The 23,958-nt window shown below is 37.4% G+C and overlaps 1 protein-coding gene across 1 annotated transcript in view; it reads left to right on the top strand.

Moving 5' to 3' along the window:
* LOC128142330 (dynein axonemal heavy chain 5-like) overlaps positions 1–23,958 on the top strand; it is a 167,695-nt gene that overhangs the window by 36,875 nt on the left and 106,862 nt on the right. Inside the window, exons 27-41 of the mRNA XM_052788315.1 lie at positions 437–517; positions 601–1,005; positions 1,165–1,283; positions 3,552–3,688; positions 4,745–4,907; positions 8,340–8,451; positions 8,780–8,908; positions 10,270–10,469; positions 10,573–10,726; positions 13,699–13,965; positions 14,164–14,292; positions 14,693–14,908; positions 16,540–16,686; positions 18,294–18,466; positions 21,128–21,306. Of these exons, the coding sequence (XP_052644275.1) occupies positions 437–517; positions 601–1,005; positions 1,165–1,283; positions 3,552–3,688; positions 4,745–4,907; positions 8,340–8,451; positions 8,780–8,908; positions 10,270–10,469; positions 10,573–10,726; positions 13,699–13,965; positions 14,164–14,292; positions 14,693–14,908; positions 16,540–16,686; positions 18,294–18,466; positions 21,128–21,306 (2,611 nt within the window). The remainder of the gene's footprint in view (positions 1–436; positions 518–600; positions 1,006–1,164; positions 1,284–3,551; positions 3,689–4,744; positions 4,908–8,339; positions 8,452–8,779; positions 8,909–10,269; positions 10,470–10,572; positions 10,727–13,698; positions 13,966–14,163; positions 14,293–14,692; positions 14,909–16,539; positions 16,687–18,293; positions 18,467–21,127; positions 21,307–23,958) is intronic.

The raw sequence follows: 23,958 nt of genomic DNA, 5'->3' as shown, positions 1-23,958 counted from the left end.
TAGAAACTGCAGTTAAATATACTGTTTCAGGAAGAGTGAAGGTGGCTGAATACAATCACTACCATTTCAATACCTTTTAGAGGATGTGAGCTGCTTTTGGGGGTTTGCAGGCAGAAGAGAGACTGGGAAGGAAGTATTTCCAGCAAAGTTTTAGCAGCTACGTTGTAAATTTTGTAGTAATATTTGGATGCATAGGGGATATCCTGATCTGTGTTGGTTTTTGAGTTACAGATAGATTTCAAGTGCTTTAAAGAGTACTGTACAAAGAGTCGGAAAAAGCAGTTCAAGTTAAACAATTTGATCTTAATGCTTTTATCTTAAGCTCTTTTAGAGAGGGATCATTTGTGTTTGCACAGTACCTCAGGCAACTGGGTCCCCTGTAGGTTATTGTAATACCAATGCTAAATGATAATTAAAATAAACTTCTTTTATATAGGATCCAGAGGAAAAAGTGAGGGAATTTATAGATACTAAACCAACAATGGCTGAATTCCAAACTCAAATCAGATACTTTTCTGTAAGTATTATATCTTCAATAAAAATTAACTGTTCAGAGAAATTGTAGTGAAATTAAAAGCTGAACACTTGTGTTTGTCTCAGCAATTAGAAATGCAAATCAGAGAACTGCCAAATCACTGTGTACTGGAATCAGTGGATATTGCAACAGAGTCATTGAAAATAGCCTTAATTCAGGAATGCCGCTCAAGACAAAGAACATTTGGATTAGCTTTGAATAAAAAGTCTGCCACAGACATGGATGAAATTTATTCATTTATTGAAAATGTTAGCAAGAGATTAAGCAGACCTATCCATGACCTTGATGATGTACGGGGAGCAATGGAAGCACTAAAGGAAATTCGAGAGAATGAGATTAAAATTGACCTGACAGTTGGACCTATAGAAGAATCTTATTCTGTGCTTCATAAATACAATCTGCTCTTTCAAGATGGAAATACAGAAAGGGTTGATGGATTGGCTTATGCCTGGAAGAACCTAAACACACAGGTATCATAGCTGTGTTATTTCTCAAATCATATATATAGCAAAGTTATTGTCAGCCTTTTTAATGTTGAAATGCTAGAACAAAACTATTTTCTTACTTAAAACTCTGTGCTTTTTTTCCTGCCTCTTTTATGCCTGATTTGCCTCTTTGTCTGCATGTAGGCACTGCAGGTTGAGGACTTGCTGCTGAAGGTACAGCCAGACATGAAAACGGATTTACTGAGTGGTGTCCAAAAATTCCAGATTGATGCTGCAGAATTTTACAAAGATTATGATGAAAAGTAGGTGACCTGTGGTGCAATACAATTATGCTTCATTAGTGATTGTTCAAAAATGGTGTATCTAAAGGTCTTCAGAAAATAAACACAGCACAGCCTTAATGTATATATGACAGTTGATAAAAAAGCCTAATTTCAGAATAATATGAGACGGGCAGATACTCTTACTGCCACAGATTCTTTCCCATAATTTCAATGCTGGGGTCAGTGAAATTCCGGAAGAGTTAATAGGTTGGGGAAAAAAAAAAAAAATCAAATTCTCAGTGCAGATCCAAATTTAAAGTTTTTTGGTGTGTTCTAAACTCAACAAAGCACTTAAGCGGATATTTTATGTAAGTAGTGCCTTGGTTGTGAGTGGAGATTCCAGTTCAGGGTATTTCTAAGTTTACTGGTCTTACTTAGTCTTACTTCTAAGCTTTGGCTTTTTTTTTTTTAATTTAAATTTGGGGTATATGTGCTTCATTCGACACCTCTACATTAGCAACAAAGAAGGAAAGACAGAATTTGGTTAGCTGTCATTCATTATGGTTCTAGGACAATACATGCACAGTGTTTGTTTTTTGGCAATGAAGTTCATGTCAGCACCTGACCGAAGGCGTGCACTGCACACCTATAGCCCGTGGGCAGTGTGAAGCAGCTTTATGTACAGCCTCTGCAGGCTGCCTTGCTATTATGAACAGAATTCAGTGCATGCATAGAGTACAAACTGCTGGAGGGCCTTGGAGAGTATATACTCTTCTCCTAGGGCAGGTGCTTTGCATTGGTGTTACAAACAAGGTGGTCCAAATGGTAACCTGGTGTTTGGCTTCAACATTGGCTTCACCATTGGCTTCACCAGGAGTGAAACTTCTTGAAGGCACAGCAGCAGTGCATTTGAGCGTGTGCCTCAAGACTCCAGCTATAGACACAAGGTGAATTTGCACCTAAAAGGAACCTGCTAGAGCACTAAGTTGCCAGTACGGATGGGATGTGTGTGTAGTCCTGTCTGCAGTTCTGCTCTCAGAGTTGTCCAGAAGAATTAATGGAAACACCCTGTGGCTGCTACCAGTTGTAGGGACCCTGAAAACATCCCCCCTCCTGGAGATTCAGCTGCCTGGGCTCAGGGCCAGCTTAGAGATAGTGCGTCTGAGGGCTTCCCCCTTCCTTCGGTGACAGAGCACTCCCAGGCAGCTCTGCTGGGAAGCCTCAGCAAGGCTGACACCCCTTCCTGTGGGATTTGCTTTAAAGCTGAAGCTTAACTGCTTGGCCCCCTGACCTGACCTACAGCTCCAGCTCTGTCGCAGCCATGCCCGTGCCTGGGCATGGACCCTACAGAGCTGAACCTGGATTCCAACGCACAGACTCACTTCTCATCCTGATCTCAGGACAGCCTGGTAGCCACTGGACTGTGTCTCATCCTGGTTACCTTCATGAGACCTGCTCCTGACCCTGACTTGCTGACTCCTCATCCCTGCTTGACCTTGGTCCCGTGTAATTATTGTGGACTTGCCTAAAGATCTGGACTCTCATTTGAACCTGACTACCATCCCCAGGCCTGCTCTGCTCTCCTTGCTCAGGTACTATGGGACCAGGTCCTGGCTGCACCTGCTGGCTGTGTTACTGCTTTCATCTCATGGTTCCATTTTCCTTGCCAAGAAGCCAGCCTGCACTGCTTTCTGATGCTCACGTGCCTGTATTTCTTCTAGAACTAACTATGGCACAACAGAAGACAACATACTTACATTTCTCCTCGCAAAATACTATGATGCAGCCAAGAACTGGTCCCAGGCATGAGAGCTGGGGATTACACCCAGTCCTCCAGCTGAGATGTACTCATTTGGGCAAAATTGTATTTTTTCTGTTATTTTTCTGAGTGCTTAATTATGATTCTAGTACCAGCTACCACAACCCTGAATTATATACCTGCTGTCTTTCCGTTTTTAATATAAATGAAAATAATCATTAAAATGTATTTTACAGAAGAAATGGAAAATAACAAAGACAAAACATTTGTAGATCTTTTTAGCTGTTTGTAATATGTTTGGTAACCCAGATGAATTTTATTATTAGAAAGTAAATTGGATGTTCTTTCAGGGACTACTCAATATGTAATGTTGGGACACCATATACTTCGCATTTTTTCTTTTAGTGTCTTTAGAAATTTGAAAATTTCTAGAAAAAATGTTAGAAAATATTAAATACTGTTTAGTAAGTAAGGTCTGGGCTCTGTTGTGCTTCTTTGTGAAACCTGTATGGTTGATACTTGCACTGAATTTGTTTTGTTTTTTACAGGGGCCCCAGTGAGGAGAATGTTCCTCCCCATGAAGCAAGTGACAGATTACAGATCTTTCAAGCCAAATTTGATGAACTATGGAGGAAGTATATCTCTCTTTCTGGTGGGGAAGAATTATTTGGTCTTCCTATCACAGGTAGTTTCTCAGGGCGTATGGATACCTGGTCTAGGCTATTAAATTTTTCTTGTGGGTCCTGCTAAATGCATTCAGTGCTGGATTCATTGTAGAAAAACTCCTTGCAGTAAATTATTATTGTCTTTCCTATGAAAAGCAGCTGTGTGAAACTGGCTCTCAGTCTGCACATACATAAACATCAGATGGAAAAATATTGCACCGTTCCGTGTATCTCAGGGTCTAGCTGCTTAGCTCTCTTGCTCTTTCTGTTCAGAGCTAAGTGCATCTCCTGTCTGTATTCTTGCGTATCCAAATTTGGGAAACATGCTGCCAAGGTACTGCAGTTGTCGCTGCTCCAGATATATAATGAATTCCCTTGGGCTGTGCAACTGATCTGTAATATCCTTATGTCTCCTACTCAGACACGCTTCAAGTTTGGAAGACTGTGGTGTGAATTAAAGTTACAGCAGAATGTATGATAAGCACTTTAATTTGTACATACTAAATTCAGTATATTTTCCTGTCTGAAGACATATGCAATAATCATGATACATTTAACTAGGAATTCCCAAAGATATGAGAGAAGCTAAATAAACCATTTCCATTAAGGAGGTCCATTTTAAATAATTTTATTGTGTAACATACTGTATATTTTTATTTTGAAAGCACACCCTCCATCCCCAAACTCTGCTTCTTAAGTAAATAGTGCAAACTGAGATAGGGGATATTTTAGTTCTTGTCTAAAACTATAGTGCATTCCTTTGCCATTTCAGCTACTTTTTCAACATTATCTCCCTAACAGAGAGAGGTGCAGCACCTCCCTAATAAGATTATGTCTACCATTATAGAAGAATATTTATTAAAAAATCAGCAATATAAACAATTACTGTGCATCTAAATCTGATGTTCTTTGATAATGTAACTGAAAAGTCTTATTAGACACTATGTAAAAGACTGCATGTCTGATTTCATACATTTATTAAATACCAATTTTAGAAATACATGGATTTTTATGTTCATGAATACAGTTGTACCTAATTAACATTCACAAATTTCTTATTTTAAAATTTGAAACAGAGCATCCTGAACTGCACAAAATTAAACGTGAGCTTTCATTGCTTCAGAAACTTTACAGTCTTTATAATTCAGTTACTGCTAGTATCGACGGATACAATGAAATACTTTGGAATGATTTAAATATTGAAAAAATTAACAATGAACTTTTGGATTTTCAAAACAAGTAAGTTACTATTTATTGAAGTGCATACAATTTTTATTTCTCAGCTTTCTTTGTTATTTAGCTTGTGAAAATTGCTCTGAAGGACAAAAATCTGTTGGTTTATTTCAAGCTCAGGCTTGCTCAAGTGCTCAGCACAGCTGCACTAGTTGCAGACTATGGTGCAGTATGCAGGTAGTGCATGACCTTACTTAGCTCAGTCTGCGAGTCACTTTAGGCTTGTTGGGGTATACCAACATGGTAGGTTGTAGCTTACTTAATAAATAAGGTGCGTAAACCTGTGGCAAGGTGGTTGTAAGTATAAATAACCTTCATAGCTGATCTTCATATATTACCTTCTCAGTGGTTTAGTTTACAGCTAATCAATTGTTAGTCCATGATGTTAGACAGAATTTTGAAGTTACTGTCCACTTCTGTGCATTTTTATGTATTGAAATTGTTATTTCAGGAAGGGTAGGTAGCCACACTAAATTCTGAGGGGTTATTTATGAGGTTTGAGAGCAATAATGTTTTCCACATTACATGCAAAATAACTGTTAGGTGAAACCATGCTTTGCTGAAGTCAAAGGAATTTTTCTACTGTGTTGGTAAAGTTGAACCTTTGGTTTTTGAACCGCCGTGGCTGGGTCTGCAAGACTTCCCTGACCCAGCTTGTTACTTCTGTCAGAGGGAGTGGCTCATGAACCAACAGGGTTTGGATTGTTTCCCCTTTGCCAGCTTTCTTTGAATTCTGATTCCTGGCACTGGAGAATGGACAGAATTGCTAGAAAAGGGGAATTTTGTTACATGCAAACGTGGAGAGTCTATATGCCGGTCTTAAGTATTCTTTGCATCCATTCCTTTACAGTAGTTATCTGTATCAGTCTATGTTTTACTCTTAATGGGAATTACAAAATATACATGGGAACCAAATTACATGCAGAAGTTCGAAAATAAATGTGCAATATTTTTATCCTGTGCATATCTATTGGAAAAAAAGATGTGAACTGTCTCTCTGTTTTCTTGTATTACTTTTGTACAAGCATTTTCTTCATCTCTTTACATAGTTGCTCTGATCACTTTCTCAGTGAGTTCTGTTGAAACAAGTTCATACTCAATATAAAGAGCTTTCTCTTTTGCAGAGCATCTCTTCTGGAACAACTAGTGTGTGTGTGTCTCTCTGCTTCACCAGTAGTTCTGATCAGCTTTTGGTTTTGAATTCTCCAATGTGACCTGAGAGAGATTTCATTTACATTTTGGTATTATTCGAGAGATTGAGATCAAATCTGTGTTTTTCATCTCATCCCAAATCTTTGAAAAGCATAGGAAAATTTACGTTTGCTCAGGCTTTTTAGTCATATGGTATTTTGAGTGTGTCACCATTTTAGCAGGGTCCATTTCTGTACACACTGAAGGAGTGGAGTGGAGGTTTTCCTCTTTTTCTTGAGAAACTGAGTGAACTGTCTTCTAGTCATTAATTTGAAAAAAAACCTCATGTTTTTTTAAAATAATAATGATAATAGTAAAAATGAATGTATGTGAAATATACATACTTCTGCATTTGGACAATATCTGTAAGGCTTGATCTCATTTCAGTAGAATTCTGGAATCTGCATCATCATTTTTTCTGTAGTTAATTATATTTTACAGGTTGGTAGGACTCTATGCTTCCTTCTACTGGAACTCTGAGGGAAGCCATTGTGTGACAACAGTTTTGAAAGTTATGTGTTTCTCTTTTTACTTCACATGTGACTTTTTTTTCCTCTCAAGTGTTGAGCTGTATTTGGAGGAAGGTGACCACCAATAAGCAGTAAATATTTTTTTGTAATACAAGTCTAACCCAGTACTATCCTTCCTTTGGCAGGCTTGCTAGCATTATTGCATCAAGCTATTCTCTTTAAAGCTGGAGAAGTTTAAACAGTGTACAGGGTGTGCCCACAGAAATATCTAAGATGGTATGCTGTGTTATGAAAGAAGCAGGAATACTGGAAATGCAATTAGTGTTTTAGCGTAATTACAAAGATATGAATAGTTCTTTACTGTAATGTTCTTTTTTGCTACCACTTTTAAAAATAGTAATATAATAGAAAATCTAGGATTGTGAAAAGAAGAATCACAAAAATAACTATATTTGAAAATAAATCCATTTAAAAAGAGATAAAAAGGATAACTATTTAAAGAAAGTGCTTGTGGTAGGGAGCATTATAGAGGTTTGTAATAACAGCTAGAGCGAAGTTTCCCTTTATATTTTACTATATTATAGTGTAAAGAGAATGTCCAGTAAATTTAAGAAGGAAATTTAAACCTGATCAATGGAGTAGTTTTTTAACATAGCGTGTAACTCATGGAACTTGCTGTTAGAAGATATTACTGAGACAAAGGCAAAGAAAAAAGGTATCTGTATAAAAAATTTAGCAGTTTTCATTACCAAGCTAGGAGATCCCATTTCCAATTGCCAACCTAAGACAAAATTTGTAAGAATGTTACTTGTTGTGCCTCAGCATAGAAGTAGCCAGGAACTGCCTCTTAAAGCCTTGTCGATACATGGCAGAGTATAATTTTCCATTCTGCAATGTTTTCTCTAGCATATTTAATACTATCTATTGTTGGATTCAACATGAAAGACTACAGTGATTGTTGTAGTGCCATGACAGTATGCATATGTTCATCTACCTCTTAGCAGCAAGCAGTGAAGAATTCACACATGCTCCAGCATTGTGTGACAGATCTGTCTGATTTTGAGCTGTGAAAAATGGAGAATTTCTTTGAAGAAATTTTTCATTATGGGTTGGTTTTATGCAGCTTTTTATTTCTGCCATTGAGCTGTAAGAGAACTGCTGTCAGTCTTTGGTCCATAGCTTTGGCAGATGAAAATTTGCATGACTTGTTAGAAGCAAGTGGAGCTGTGACAATTCACAGTACAAGAGGTTCTTCATTTTCAAATTTTTTTCATCTTGAAATTGTGCGTAAAGGAAGATTTTTCTTTAAATGTCTTTTGTACAAACTAGGTATAAGATAGGACTTGTTTGATTGAAACAGAAGTATTTTTCTGTTTGCAAGCAGGTCAGTTTTTGTTTAGGATGTACTTTATTTTGCTTGAAAAAATATATGTTGTTTAATCCTTTTTCCCCTTCATAAAATTGGGTGAATTTTCAAATTTTTAATAAAACAATGACACTGCAAAAGCTTAGGTTCAGACATGGGTTTGCACATGAAATTAACCTCCTTTAATTCAAACTGAAAGAGAAACCAAATCATTCTAGTGTGATTTTTACTGTCTTTAGCAGTGTTTCATGCCTGCAGTCAGAAATAATCAGCTATATATTGTTGCCAGCTTGGATTTTTATTTAAGGTCTACCAGTCTACTGGTTGAAAAATGAGAATATATTGTACTATTAAATGGTGGATTGTGATTATTAAGAATAAAATATTTCTTCTTTTTTGTGCTTTTTAAAGAATCCGTAAGTTACCGAAAGCGTTGAAGGAATGGCAAGCTTTTCAAGACCTAAAAAAAAAAATTGATGACTTCACAGAGAGCTGTCCTTTGCTTGAAATGATGGCAAACAAAGTATGTTCAGCATAATAATTTGGAGAGAAGATTAACTTGAAAAACTATTGAAGACTCTGTTGTATGACTATAAGATCCTTTCCATAATTCTTTTTTGTAGATAAAAGCAGCTATATATTCATGGCAAAAATCTAATTCGGCTTAGTTACAGAAAAGTAAAAAAAATACTTCATAATGTGATTAGAAGGACTATTAATGCTTTCAATGGAATGGAAATCAAGACTCTTCTATTTGTTTAACAGATGCAGTGCAAAAGTATGTGATCATTCTAGTCCTAAGAATAATACAATTTTAAAAAATCTTCCCTAATTCCTATGAACTTTTCTAGGCTATGATGTCACGACACTGGGAAAGAATTGCACAAGTAACTGGGCATCACTTTGATGTTGATTCTGAAAATTTCTCTTTGAAAAACATAATGGATGCCCCTTTATTAAAATATAAAGAAGATATTGAGGTACATGTACTTTTCTGTTCATTTTTAATAAATAACTTGTGATCTGGGGCTCTGTGCTTTTGAAGTCCTGTTTCTAGGCAGCTTTGTAACATTAAAAAATTTGGCTTTAGTTGGAGAATTCTTTTGAAGAATGGAGTCTGGTAGCTGGTATTAGCAGTGAAGGTTAGTTTATTTCCTTTTTATTCTGGAGAAGGATTAAATGGATAGATGGTATTACACTAATCCTTCCATAGAAGGAATTCTGTTGTTTTAAGAGTAGTGTGATTCTGTCATGCTTCTGGTTTAGGGTCTGCCTACTTGTAATTTTTTTCTTCCTTCTAAATGTCTTATCAGAGAGAAAAAATAGTTGATGTAAGTCTGATCCTGTTAAGTGGTCAAAATCCTTGGAACACAGTAGAAGTGGAGGATATAGACTTAAAGTAGAACAAGGTTCTTTTGTATTTCAAAAGTGACTCTTCACAAGAGCACAGAAAGATGAGAAGGCTTATGTAATGTGCACAAGCTACAAAGCTATTGCCCCCTCCGTTTTGGGGCAGTAATTATCTAGTGAGTACATTAACTTTATGCTCATTACCTATTGTGAGAACAAAGTGTAGCTAAAAATAAAGAAGGGAAACCCCAACAGTTTCTAATTTCAGTTCTGTTGTCACTCAGCTAAATCTGTGGTCCCTCCAGAGTAGTGACCTGATTTGTCTTGTTCCACAAAGGAACACTTCTAAGACAAAAACATGAAATCAAACCTCTGCTGTACCCAATTTCCAGGCAAGAATTTAAGCCATATGAAAGGTTCAGAGTTACAAGCCTTACACTCAAGGAAAGACTTTAAACCTGTGATGGAATCCAACATACTCCTGAACCTGAATTTGGGGTCCAATCTGAGTAGCTGCTCCTTTTCTCTCTGATGCAATAACCAATTTTATGACAGTGCTGTCCTCACTGTCTTGAAGAAGTAACAGGCAGTCATGTTGTCTACATATGCTCTATTCTTGGACTGTTTATTGGTTTTGATTGTTAATGTGTATTTTCCTTAAACCTCTCAGTAGGTATATTTGACTTCAAATTTTAATACATACAGAGAGGCAAATTCTGCCTGCAGATTCAGTGAGTTAGTGAATTTTCAAAAGTGTAAGGTGCTAGTACTAGTGAAGACAGAGTATAGCCCATAAAATGTTCCAGTTATAAGTAGTACTATAATATAATCTAGTTTGTAATATAATAATTTTGAGGTATTTCAATGTATATTTTCATTAGCTAGGACTTACACTGAAGTCTGGATCTAGCCAATGAATTTTAATTGTCTTTATAAGTGTGCATTATATTAGCCTTAGAGGAACGTAATTTACTAGTTTAATTTTGCACAGGATATCTGCATCAGTGCTGTTAAAGAAAAGGATATTGAAGCAAAATTGAAGCATGTCATCAGTGAATGGAGTACTCATGCTTTCAGTTTTGGCCAATTCAAAACTCGAGGAGAACTCCTTCTGAAAGGATCAGATATACTGGAGAAAATAGCTTTGGTGGAAGACAGCCTCATGATATTGGGGTCGCTCATGAGCAACAGGTACAAAACTTAATAAATGCACATATTATGTAAATCTAATCAAACCCAAAAGGAAACAATGATCATCTTAGGTTCTTTTTCCCTTTAACTCATGTTCACACAGGTATAATGCACCATTTAAGTCCACTATACAACAATGGGTTCAGAAGTTGACCAATACAGCAGAGATAATTGAAAACTGGATTACTGTACAAAACCTCTGGATTTACCTTGAAGCTGTGTTTGTTGGTGGAGACATTGCAAAACAACTACCTCAGGTATATTGATTTATGATAACAATATGTTAACAGCAATATGTTGTACCAAGGGATTAGCCACATCACAGAGTTTACTTGCCAATGCATATAATGCATATAAATTTTGTGGGCTCCCACATATGTAGTTCAGAAGAAGCTTTGCAAAACTGGACTCTGACTGAACTGCTTAAAACTTGGTCAAACCTGCAGGAACAGCACTGTTTGTAATTCAGGCTCAAATGTTCCTGTCAGCTTGCAATATTAGTGAATCATATGATAGTACAAGGCTCAGGACTACTTAATGGTACAAAACTGATTTATCACTTTTGCCATTTATGCAGACATCCCTTTCTCCCTGGGAGCACATGTTTATAGGCTCTAAGTTATGTACTAATAGAATGACAGATTTTCTGTCTGAATTCTGTACTCACTAGGACTCAATATAATGAAGTCCCACAGAGAGTCACTGCAAGACTTGGGCAGCTGCATGTGTATTAATGTGTGTGAACTATTGCAACATTGTCGTAGTTTCAGCTGGGATAGAGTTAACTGTCTTCCTAGTAGCTGGTACGGTGCTATGTTTTGAGTTCAGTATGCGAAGAATGTTGATAACACTGATGTTTTCAGTTGTTGCTCAGTAGTGTTTAGACTAAAGTCAAGGATTTTTCAGCTTCTCATGCCCAGCCAGCGAGAAAGCTGGAGGGGCACAAGAAGTTGGCACAGGACACAGCCAGGGCAGCTGACCCAAACTGGCCAACGGTGTATTCCATACCATGTGACGTCCCATCCAGTATAGGAACTGGGAAGTGGGGGGGGGGAATCGCGGCTTGGGGACTGGCTGGGTGTCGGTCGGCGGGTGGTGAGCAATTGCACTGCGCATCATTTGTACATTCCAATCCTTTCATTATTACTGTTGTCATTTTATTACTGTTATCATTATCATTATTAGTTTCTTCTCTTCTGTTCTATTAAACCGTTCTTATCTCAACCCGTGGGTTTTGGTTCTTTTTCCCAATTTTCTCCCCCATCCCACTGGGGGGGGGGGGGGAGTGAGTGAGTGGCTGCGTGGTGCTTAGTTGCTGGCTGGGGTTAAACCACGACAAACATCTTCAAAAGGCAATTATGAACTTCCACAATAGCAGCTGCAAAACAGTTAAAGAATGATCTGACTTCCTGCAGGAGTGAAATACCAGAATAAGTCATCCTCTCTGTTGTGTCTCCTAATGAGAGGCTTTCATGTAGTTCTAATACACCACAGTTTGGTAACACTGGACCAACCAGTGCTGTAACTTAACCAAACCATGATTATTGGGAAATTATTAAATATTAATTTATTTCAGGCCACATCTTTTATAATTAAAGGCTTACGATTTCCAAAACTAACATTAATTGTTGTAAGGTAAGTAAAGCTTTCTTAACTGTTATTTAAGATAACAATATTTGTTTTTAGTTTGTGAGATATGTTAATAATTGTTAATGCTTATCAGAGAATCAATAGGCAGTTTTTGCAGATGAACAAATGCTGCAGCACAGCTGAGGCATTTGATAACTGCTAAAGCTACTTCTTACAAAGATGATACATGAACTAATTCTGCGAAAAAGCAGATGTGGTGACTATCTTTTAAGAAGGAGGAGAAAGAACAGCTTGGTGGAGGAGTAATGATAGATGAGTGGGCTTAATTGCAATTCCTGGATGAATACTGCAACAAATAACTGTCTGTAAGCATCTGGAAGCTAACAAGCAGATGAATAACAGTCTGAATTTTTTAGGAGCAAAACCTGTCAAACAAATCTAATTTATTTTTAGGGTGGGCAACAAGCTTTTGGATAGAAGAAAACCAGTAGTTGCTATGTATCTTGATAGGCTTTTGACATTGTCTCTCATAGTACAATTAGAAAATGACTTTTAGATTGCTGGCGTGTAAAATGCAGGCATAAAAGTGGAATGCATAAAGAGCAATAACTGATAACTAGAATATTGTACCTAGTTTTGGCTGAAGAAACACAGACAAATTTACGAGAGCATAGAAGAGGGTGATAAGAATGAGGAACTATCTAGAAAGGATGATGCACAAGAAAAGATTCAACAACTAGGCTTGTTTGGCTTGAAGGAGAGGAAAAACTGAAGAGAAGACGTGATAAGTTTTAAAAAACATAAGCGTTGCTCTTAACAGGAAGAAAACAATGTGTTCTCTGTATCTGTGAATATAATGAGAAATAATTGGTGTACACACAAGAAAGATTAAGCTTAGATATTAAAACAGAGTCACCAGTAGCAAAGGTTGCCTGGAGAGGCTTCTGAATCTCCAGCATTGAGCATCTTTAAACACCAGACAGACAGATGTTTTTCAAGAGTGGCATGGGTATGACACTGTCTTGTGACAGGTAAATGGCTTTGGATGGTCTCTTGAGATCTCTTCTAGCTCTCAGATAATTTATGATCCCATTAACATTTCATTTGTTGTAGGCGAAGAGTTTTTAAAGTCAGTATACCCAGTGTAGAAAAATATTTATTCGCCAGCTCCCAGTATTTGAGAATTTGTCTCTCTTAACCTACAATACCTTACAAGTGCAGCAGCTTCAGAGTATTTATACTGCTTTTGTTTGTCAAGTGTTACTACTAACAACTGTACTGCTCATAACCTGTGTGGAGCAGCCATTGCATGACTTTGTGTATTGCTATTAGGAAGACTGTCATTTCTGAGAAGGCTGCTGCTTGAGTTTTCTGGTGTGTTGGAGTCCTTGTATATGGACAATTTTGGTGCACAACATGAAATAAAAGACATTTCCAGAGCTGTCCCATTGGACTCTTTCTCTTGCAATTTGAACTCTGACCATTATAAGCATGCCTATAAATATTCATACATTAGTCCTGCAAAGATGACTTGAACATCAAGGGAAGTATTAAACTGTTACCTTGTCTCATGGAATTCTGTAATTTTTAGAATTTGACAAACATGAGGAAGAGCTAATGTGTTTTTCATGTACTCCAGGAAGCCAGAAGATTTCAGAACATTGATAAATCATGGCAGAGAATTATGCAGAGAGCCCATGAAACAACAAACATTGTGCAGTGCTGTGTTGGAGATGAGACTTTGGCACAGTTATTACCACATTTGCTGGAACAATTGGAAATCTGTCAGAAATCACTGACTGGGTATTTGGAAAAAAAACGGTTAATATTTCCAAGATTCTTTTTTGTGTCTGACCCTGCTCTTCTGGAAATCCTTGGTCAAGCATCTGATTCCCACACTATTCAGGTACAAGTAATAAAACAATAATGTTCTTATGGTCAATATTAGTAAGTGAGGACCATGGAGGATTTTGTTATTTAGTTGAGAGAATTTCTTTCACTTATGAAAAGATTTATAGAATCTTCTAATACAGGATTTAAAGGCAAAGTAAGAATGCCATATCAGATCAGTTTATGGAGCTTTTTTTTTCTGATTCTGTTGTAGGCACATTTATTAAGTTTGTTTGACAATGTTAACCGAGTGGGATTTCATGAAAAAAACTACGACCAGATTTTATTGTTTGAATCTCAAGAAGGAGAACAGGTCAATATTATTGAACCAGTTTTAGCTCAGGTAATGGAAGTATATATTGCAGTTTTTCATGACTTCATTTAAAGTAGATTTATATTTTGGAGACCAACAGTATCGTATCATGCTATTATTTGACTAGCTGAATGAAAACCTTCCAATGTGAACAGCAAGAACAAAGGCCAGAAAGGACAGGACATTTGTGTCATTCTGTAACGATTACTTTACCTGTTTTTTCAGCAGTACTGACGTGGAGTGCCAAATCCATCACATATCTCTAGAAGGGCAGTGGAGCAGGAGGAGGAGAGAAATCTTTGAAACATTAGAGAATAACAAAGAGGGAAATGGGAGTATGAAGGCCTGGGAAAAAAGTTGCGTAGGGCTTTTTCTCATTGTGAATTATTCATAAACTAATTCTTTAAAAGTACTTTCTTGTTTATTTCAGGGCAATGTGGAATTCTGGTTAGGTCAGCTGCTGAATGGGATTAGGAAAACAATCCACACCATCATTAGACAGGCATCAATGGCCATTAGCGATTCAGGATTTAAGCTGTATGACTTTCAGGCAATGTTTCCTGCGCAAATAGGACTTCTGGGAATTCAAATGATCTGGACCAGAGATGCAGAGAATGCACTGAACAGCACCAAAACAGACAAAAAGGTAGTATTTAATGAATCTTTGGGGATTAATTAAAAGCATTGTTTGGAACAGTGCATATTGTGAAAAGTTAAAAGTAACACGTAGGAAAAAGCACAAAATACTAGTTAAGTAACCAGAAAAACAAATAAACTAACAGGAAAACAAAATGATAAAAAATGTGTTAAGAGGTCACACTTTGTCATCATCCCCCAGCATGTGCTTTAGAATTGTTCCTAATCCTGTGATTTTCTCTGTTGTTCTGTCAGTGCAGTCATCTTGGGAAGGGACAATTTCTCAGTTTGGGAATATAAAGAATCTTATCCTATTACTTTCCTAAAATCAAATTTGGAAAGAAATAAGAGCTCCCCAAATTTGGGGAAATAACTGTGCTTCATGGGCATTGGTCTATTAGACTGGTGTATTAGATTCTTCAGTTGATGACCTCTGTTTTTTAGGGAAGGGAGAGAATGGAAGCCATTTGAGGAGGTGCTGGTTTAATCTCAAACACGCATAGAAGACACTGTTAACACCAAGGTGTTATTACTAACACCAAATCTATGAAGGAGGAAGGAGAGGATGTGACCTAACGAGTTGCAAATTACCATTAATCAAGAATATACAGTGAGATTGGACTAAGAACTAGAAACACAATCCTACCATAAAAGTAAATGCAGGGGAATGGTACCACGCTGTACTTTGATACTGAATGAAAACTCTAGACTATGGAGAAGACCACTTAGTGCCACATTTTCTGCATTGTACAAAGTTTAAAAAGGGCATAGACCTACTTTTAGTCCACTCCAGTTCATGTGCTAACTAGACACAAAGATTCTTTTGCATTAACTAGAAAACAACTTCTGTTTTGGGGGGATGAACTGTGTGTGTATGTTTGGGGGGCGGGGAGGTTGTTTAGTTCTCCTTTAGTTTTGTATTGGTTTTAGCATTCTTTTCTCAGCAAACAGTGTGAGTTTTAGGCTTTGCATCTATTTACAGGAAGCTAGTGTGATTGTTATCTCGTATGTTTGGAACAGCAGTATGTATGAGCTGCCCTTTCTGAAACCTCAGCGCTTTATAATTTGTTGTGTACCAGGAACATCACTGATAGGCTGATGCTGTTTACATAAGTCAGTATTGTATAGTCAGTATTGTATTTTGTGGAATTTTGTAACAGAATCTGGTGCCACAAAAGAAATTATTATTTTAGCATTGGCATCTAAAATTACACTACATTTCCCCCCTCCTCTGGTTAAAGGATGTGATAAATCTCCAGGTTCCCATTCCCCCTAAAGAGTAGGTACTGCTTGGGCTGATGTGCAATACCCAAAACCAGAGACTGATTGTTCTGAAAATATGCAGGGGTGCAGTCAGCTGAAGATGTAATGTATAGTAGAAGAAGCAACAGTTGTGGAATAAAATCTTATGATGTGGCCTGTTCACCTAGATATAACCTTATTGTACTCTGTTGCAGTAAGAATGCATGCATGGAGGGCAGCCTGCAAATCCAAATTTAGGATTCCAAGCCTAATAAATACAAAGCAGATCATAGATGTCATGGGCCCATACGTTTGCAGATGTTTTTTGTTTTTTGTTCTAAACATTGGAAGAAAAAATGATGTCTGTATTAATATGGCTGTTCTTGCTATGTGGAAAAGGTAATGCACACAACAAATCAGAAGTTTTTGGAACTTTTAAATGATATGATTGACATGACAACACACAATCTGACAAGAATGGAGCGGACAAAATATGAAACTTTAATCACCATTCATGTGCACCAGAAGGATATCTTTGATGATTTGGTAAGTTTTTGAAAACTTTTAAGGGACTTTCTGTATGGAATTTTTTGCACATATAAAAAAATTATAAACAAATCTTACAATCTATTTTCTTTGAGTAGCTCTGACATTAGTGCTGTGATACAGCATATCAGATTTAGTTTGATTTCATATAGATGTCATGCAGAGAGAAGAGTGAATTATATATAGGTATGTTCATAGGTTCAGACTTCAGTTTTTAAAATGGTTGTTGATAACCATCATGCACAAATTCCCTGTGAGCAAAAGAGTTTAACTTTTTAAATTAAACTATTCTCTCAAATTGAATATTTAATACATTATTTAATTGAAATGTAAATGGAAAAAAAGTCCCTTTAGTATTGCTATCCATCATGTGATTTCCAGCCTAGCCTATGTGTTGATTTAAGGTAATAGTTATTCAAAGGTTAAAGTGGTGAGGCTCCATATGTTTGAAAAGGGTAGCAACAATAACCAGAACAGATATTTTAATTTTTTTTATAATTTAGTTGCATCAGGCTTCCTTTAGATAAGTATATTGAATACATGAAACTATAATTATAAAATAGAAGTAAAATATCTTTCAAAAAGCTTGCATGATGCAAAGGTCAATAATTCAATACTGCATTGTTTAATTTATGCATATATGTTAGAAAGATAAAAATTAAGTGCATGTGTAAAGATAGATAGAAAATCTTAAAGAAAAATACTGAATGTTAGAAAGAAAACTGCCAGCTTCTAAGATAGACATGGGGTTTTATCCTCTGCCTGTAATTTTTAATTTATTTTCATAATTATTTTCTTAATGGGACATTTCATTATCAATTAATTTAATGTCATATCATAATATTAAATTACAGAAGATTGGTTAAATTTAAAGGGTCTGTATGTGAAGTAAAAAATCAGGGGCAAGTCCAAAACTGGGAAAAGGATTCTTAATTGGTACATGTAATACTACCCTTTTCTCTCAAAACATTCTATTCCCTGCTAAACATGTCCTTTTGTGATTGAGAGAAAATAGAGGGAAGTGGCTGAGAATCCAGAACCTCCTCTTCACCTTACACCATGTCTGCAAGGCTGATAACCAGGACTACATATTCCGTAAGAGGCCAGTGGTTTTGAGATCAAGTGTCAAAAATAATGAATCAAGATCTATTAATCTGCCACAACTCTAAATATGTGTGTGGCAAGTTCATACTGAAAAATACATCCCAAATAAACAAACACATAGACACGTATACAATATATTCAAGCGTTGTTCATGATTTAGTATTTCTGTGAGTAATAGCACCAGATACCATGCAGTGTAACCAGTATTGTTACTTAGTTTTTTATGAATTTTTCCATCACTGTTCTTCAGTATCTCTGTATCACACAATTCCTAATCTCTGTACACAATTCAGAGGAAAATCAAAGTGGTCAAAAGGTTCAGAGCACGTCATAGACAGGTTTGAAAAGATAATTCTGGATATCTTGACTCCTGACAGATTCTGTGCTTGTTCTTCCAGCTCTTGAATTTATGCATAGTAGATTTTTTTTTTCTGTATGGAATTTAAGATGAATTTGTTATATTGTTTCATTTCTGTATTAATTATTTTTCTTTTCCGTTATAGGTCCATATGAACATTAAATCTCCATCTGATTTTGAATGGCAAAAACAGTCTCGATTTTATTTTCTTGAAGACTTGGATAAATGCATTATCCAAATCACTGATGTAGAGTTCACCTACTGCAATGAATACTTAGGGTGTACAGACAGGCTTGTTATAACTCCCTTAACTGACAGGTAGTTATAAATAGAATGCAGTGCATAGTACTGGAACTGAGATTTAATTCCTTTGACTTAATTCCTTTAACTTTCATGAATCAGAACTCTTACTTTGGTTGCACTATAATGCTGCAGTATCTCTGGTGAACAGCAGAGGCCAGTGCTTATATATTCAGCCAGCGAAAGCAGGCATCCCTGGGAGGGGTCTTGAATTCTCTTTGAGTTTTTGCTTGAGCTATATGTGGTGTGGTAGGCATAGAGAAACTTGTGCTCAAGATAAATACACCTGAATGCCATACACTTCACCAACCTACACAGAGTGGATCTAGAAAACAATATATTGCTGCTTTCAATAGGTTAGTAGTTGCATGAGAATTTAGGATTACAGCAAGTGATTCATTTGAAGTCACCCTAGAGGAAAAAGCAGTAACTCAGGACATAGCATTGAATTACTAGTGCCAATATGGTTTTAAACAAGGCCTGTGGAGAATTACACAACTACAAACACAGAAAAAGCTTTGAGGGCAAAACATAAGGAGAACTTTTTACTGCTGGAGTGTTAGTTATACAGCACAGTGCAAACTCCATTAAATGCATATTTTCCTAAAGTACTTGGTAGTGCTTCAGCTAGGCAAGAGGCAGATGTATTTGTTATGCCAGAGCTTGTTCTTTTAAGTGCAGATAGGAATGTCAAAATACTGTGCATGTTCAGTCATTTGTTGCATGAAGAATGACTGCAGGCCGTTGAATTAATGCTGGGATTGTCTTTGCACTCTCTGTGCTACTACATTTTATTTACTAGTGAAATTTCAGACTTTTGGCAATTTCTGAACCAAAATTATGCCCAGTGAGCTATTTAAGAGAGCCAAAACCCTATGCTTGGCTACCTGGCTTTTAATATGTAATACACATCTGCCAAATTCTGTTATGTACCCTACTATTCCTATGCTAGATAGAGATCTGTTTGCAGCAGTAAACATGCAGTTGATTAGTAGGTATGGCAGCACTACCACTCAGACAATATTTTTGCCCACTGGGAGAGACAGTATCAAGAAAATGTCATTCAAAATTTGTTCACAGAATTAAAATGCAACCTAATTGGTTAGGGATTGATTCAAGGTGCTATCTCACACAAGATTGAAAACTAGCGCAGGGTGGCATTATTGAAGAAAATGAGTCTTTTGAATGAGTTTAAACTATAATAATAACAACAAAAAAGAACAGAGGTATCTGTCTTTGGGCAAACCTAGAAGAGCCAAACAGAGCTGCAGGGATTGGTGTCTATCCACTGTCATATATTGAAAGAGTATTTGAAGCAGAGATGTTTTCTAGTGTTGGCATGGGAAACTTATGCACCTAAGCAGTATTGCATAAGAACAGATTTTATTCCCCTTATAGGCTTTTGCCATTTTAATATTTTTAATATTGCTATATGGACTTGTATGAACTTCTGACAATTTTCAAGTAATGATATCTTTGCTTTCCATTAATCAACTTGGAGTCAAGTGCTGTTTGGCTAATGATTTTGTATTCAGAAAGATTTCTGAAGCACATGATCAATACACACAGGCGGTAGTACATTACATTAAGATAATGGGACTGAAATTGAGTGCTCCTAAACATCGTGTCAGACACAGACCATGTCATGGCAGATACAAAAAATGAAATGCAAGTTCTATTTAGGACTTGTACTCTGTATACAGTTTGTCCTTATCTCATTTTCAGTAGCAAAATTGTTAGGAGTGTGTTAACTGAGTGCCTGTTAACTGATTACTGAGTAATAAGGTGATAAAGCATTATTACTGCTATTATATTAGAATGAGTACTGTATTATTTTATGGGAAGTGATACTAGCTGGCATCATTTGGGTTTTTTCAGTGCCCATTTTCTCTCCCCAGATATATCATAAAGCTATTGAGTTTCACAGTGTTAAAATGGGCTTACTGGGATTTTGGAACATTGTAGGTTAGAACAACAGTCTTCCTACACCCTTCAGTAGTCTCCACACCATCTGGGGAGGCTGAGACTTAAACCTGAGGATGTCAACCCAGGACGGAGGCTGAAGCAGAATATGGTCCTAGGATTAATGGATGCCTCCTTTTCTTTCTCCGTTGCCCATTACAATCTTCCCTCTTGCCCATCTCCTCCTGGAACTCACAGACCTCGTGACTGGCAGCACTGCTCTGGTTTGGCATGCTGGTAGGGAAATGGCAAGAACGGGAGCTGCTTCCAGCCTCTATGCCTTCCTATTGCCAGATTAGAGAGCCCATCTTGTGTGCTCTGGGGAGAAAGGAGGAGGATGGGAAAAAAGGCAGAAGCCCAGTGGGTCTGGGTGCTGCAGAATGAGGCTGAGTCATGGAGGGAGGGCATATGATTAGTGTGAGAAAATCACAATACTACAGTATTTTGGTATTCAGCATTTAGAATTGGCCTGTGCGTTTCCTGGGCTGTTGCAGTCATTGCTGTGCTGGACGCTTGCTTTTCTGCAGGTGGAGCAAAGGTGGCACCTGGGAACTCCACAGTGTGCAAAGGGGGTGACTGAGGACTTACCACACAGAAGTGCACCCATTTCTGCCCCCTTCCCCAGCTCTGTATAATACAACTGCTGTGGTTACATTAATGGACTTCAGGTAATTAATAGTAGAAAAAGATTAATAGAACTCTTTGTTCTGTCTCTAGGTGTTACATCACTCTGGCACAGGCCCTGGGCATGAGTATGGGTGGTGCACCAGCAGGACCTGCAGGGACAGGGAAAACAGAGACAACTAAAGACATGGGCAAATGCCTGGGAAAGTACGTTGTTGTTTTCAATTGTTCAGACCAAATGGACTACAGAGGACTTGGCCGTATCTATAAAGGTAAGAAATAATCTGGTTTGTTCATTTTAGAGTCATAAGTTTATCTCTTCACTAGTGAGTTAGCAACGATTAGTAGGGTATTTTCTTCTCTGTTTCCTCTTATTTCTAGACGCTCATCAACTTTTCCTGATATTTAATTATTTCTCCTTTTTTTTTTCCTTTTTTTCTTCCTGCATGCTTTCCAGTCTTGTTTTATATGCTTGGATGGTATTTCCTATCTATGTCTTCTTTTCCTTTTCCCTTTTAATCCTTTCTACTGATTTTCTTTATGCCTCTATCCTACCCATCCCAAGGGCAGAGGATATTTAGCCCCCCCTTGCCATTTTTCTATCAAGCAAGAGAAACAAATATGAAGCTCAATGATGTTGTGCAAAGCAGGGAAACATGCAAAGTGGTGCAGTGTCTTATTTTGAACTCAAACTTTTTTGAAACCAGGAAAATGAGGTAGTAGTCAAACTCTGATAACTTTTCATGATAAGCAGAGCTGTGAAGTCAGTTTTGCAAACAGTGATCAGGTGATCCAATATCTGTGGACTGCATTATGTCTATTTTCTTGTGTATAGCTGCTACTGGTTATATGGACTGGCAGACCACAGAATGCCACCGTTTTCCTGACTCCTTGGTGATTTCACTTCTTTGTATTAAACTGTTTGTGATGTGTCAGTTCAGACATCTAGTGACTGTACACTTGCTTTGTTTCTGCCTTCGTATCCTGAGCACTTTGGTAACTTATAGTCATTCCAGATTGAGTCAATAGAGATAACTACAGCTTGTCATTGCCTTCTTTTAGTAAAACTGGGCACAATTTCTGTGTGTAAGAAAATGAGCTGAGTTTTAGGGCTCAGCTTTCTTTGTTGTTTTTCTATAAGCTGACCATTTTCCATGTAGTATTGTCATCATATGCAACAAAAGCTAAGTAATACTGTGTAATGTGTCCTTGTTATCTGGCTGCCTCATTTAATGGCATGCTGTTGTTCAATATAAGTTAGGAAAAATGCTTATAGAAGTCAACAAATTCCTGTTCAGGCAACCATGATGCCTGTGACTGCTTACCTCAGTCAATTTGCTAGTGGGATGGTGGCTTACTTCTCAGACAATTTGCCTGGGAATTAGATAATAGATCCAGCTGAATAGAGCCTGAATAGGGTGATTTTTTTCAGCATTCATCAGACTGTTGTGTGTCTGGGAGAAAAAGTAAGATTCTGTTCTTAGATAAGTCACTGATACTTTCATCTGTGAAGGGCACCAGTTGCTTTAGACTTACTTTCACAACTTGGAAGGGCCTGGCTTGGTGTCCTGGTTTTGGCTGGGATGGAGTTAATTTTCTTCCTAGTAGCTGGCATAGTGTTGTGTTTTGGATTTAGGATGAGAAGGATGTTGATAACACACTGATGTTTTCAGTTGTTGCTAAGCAGTGTTTATACTAAGTCAAGGATTTTTCAGCTTCTCGTGCCCAGCCAGCAGGAAGGCTGAAGGAGCACGAGAAGTTGGGAGGGGATGCAGCCAGGACAGCTGACCCCAACTGTCCAGAGGAATATTCCATACCATATGACGTCATGCCCAGCATATAAACTGGGGGGAGTTGGCTGGGGAGGGGGGGGATTGCTGTTCGGGAACTGAATGGGCATCAGTCAGCAAGTGGTGAGCAATTGCATTGTGCGTCACTTGTTTTGTATATTCCAATTCTTTTATTATTATTATTGTAATTTTATTATTTTTTTCTTCCTTTCTGACCTGTTAAACTGTCTTTATCTCCAACCCATGAGTTTTACTTTTTTTTCCTGCTTCTCTCCCCCATCCTGCTGGGTGGGAGGGAAGTGAGTGAGCAGCTGTGTGGTGCTTAGTTGCTGGCTGGGGTTAAACCACGACACTTGGAATCACAATTTTTGTGTTGAAATGTCTTTAAGATACCTGGTATTTCTTGAAGAGTGGATATACTGAAGTCAGGGAAGGAACTGAACTCTTTTTGGTTTAATAGGAGGAGCAAAATGAGTTTAGAGGAAGATTCTTAAATGCATATGAGATCTTTAATGGAAAAAAAGATAGTTCTTCACAGCTGCAGAAGCGCTTTCATGCAGACTGATAAGAAAGTTCTCATGAAGCATCCATATATTTTTGTGCACACATTGAGAAATTCTTCAGAATTCCACGTCTGCAATATGCTTTGTACTCCATCACCAGTGTTTCCTCTTCCAAATTTTTCACTTCATCTGGTGCTGTGCGTCAAGTTATCAGATATTAGCAGATTTAGCAGTGAGGACAAAAAGGGGGTGTGGAGGTGGTGTTGTCATGTCTGCAGCCATGTTTCCAGATTTCTTCTGGAAGGACAATAAGTTTGATCTTCAGAATAAAGAAATAGAAAAATATAATATAATATAATATAATATAATATACATAACAATATATTGTATACTATAAAATGATAATTTAAAGTTCTCCTGGTTGGCTCAGAGATGAGGTTCTGTCTCCCCGTTTCCCTGTCTTCCTCTCTCTTTTGTTTTCCTGTGCGACTCCAGCTATTCACAGGCAGATGGTCTAGTCAAGCTGTCCAAGGCCTGCACTTTCATTTTTGATAGTTTGGGTTTTGAAATTTGAACCAAAAAGTAGGTTCAGATAAAACTGGTCATCTGCATTGGACCAGAGGTAACCCAT

Source organism: Harpia harpyja, chromosome 5, assembly GCF_026419915.1.
Source record: "Harpia harpyja isolate bHarHar1 chromosome 5, bHarHar1 primary haplotype, whole genome shotgun sequence".
Taxonomy (NCBI): Eukaryota; Metazoa; Chordata; class Aves; order Accipitriformes; family Accipitridae; genus Harpia; species Harpia harpyja.
This window is presented reverse-complemented; position numbering and strand designations above follow the sequence as displayed.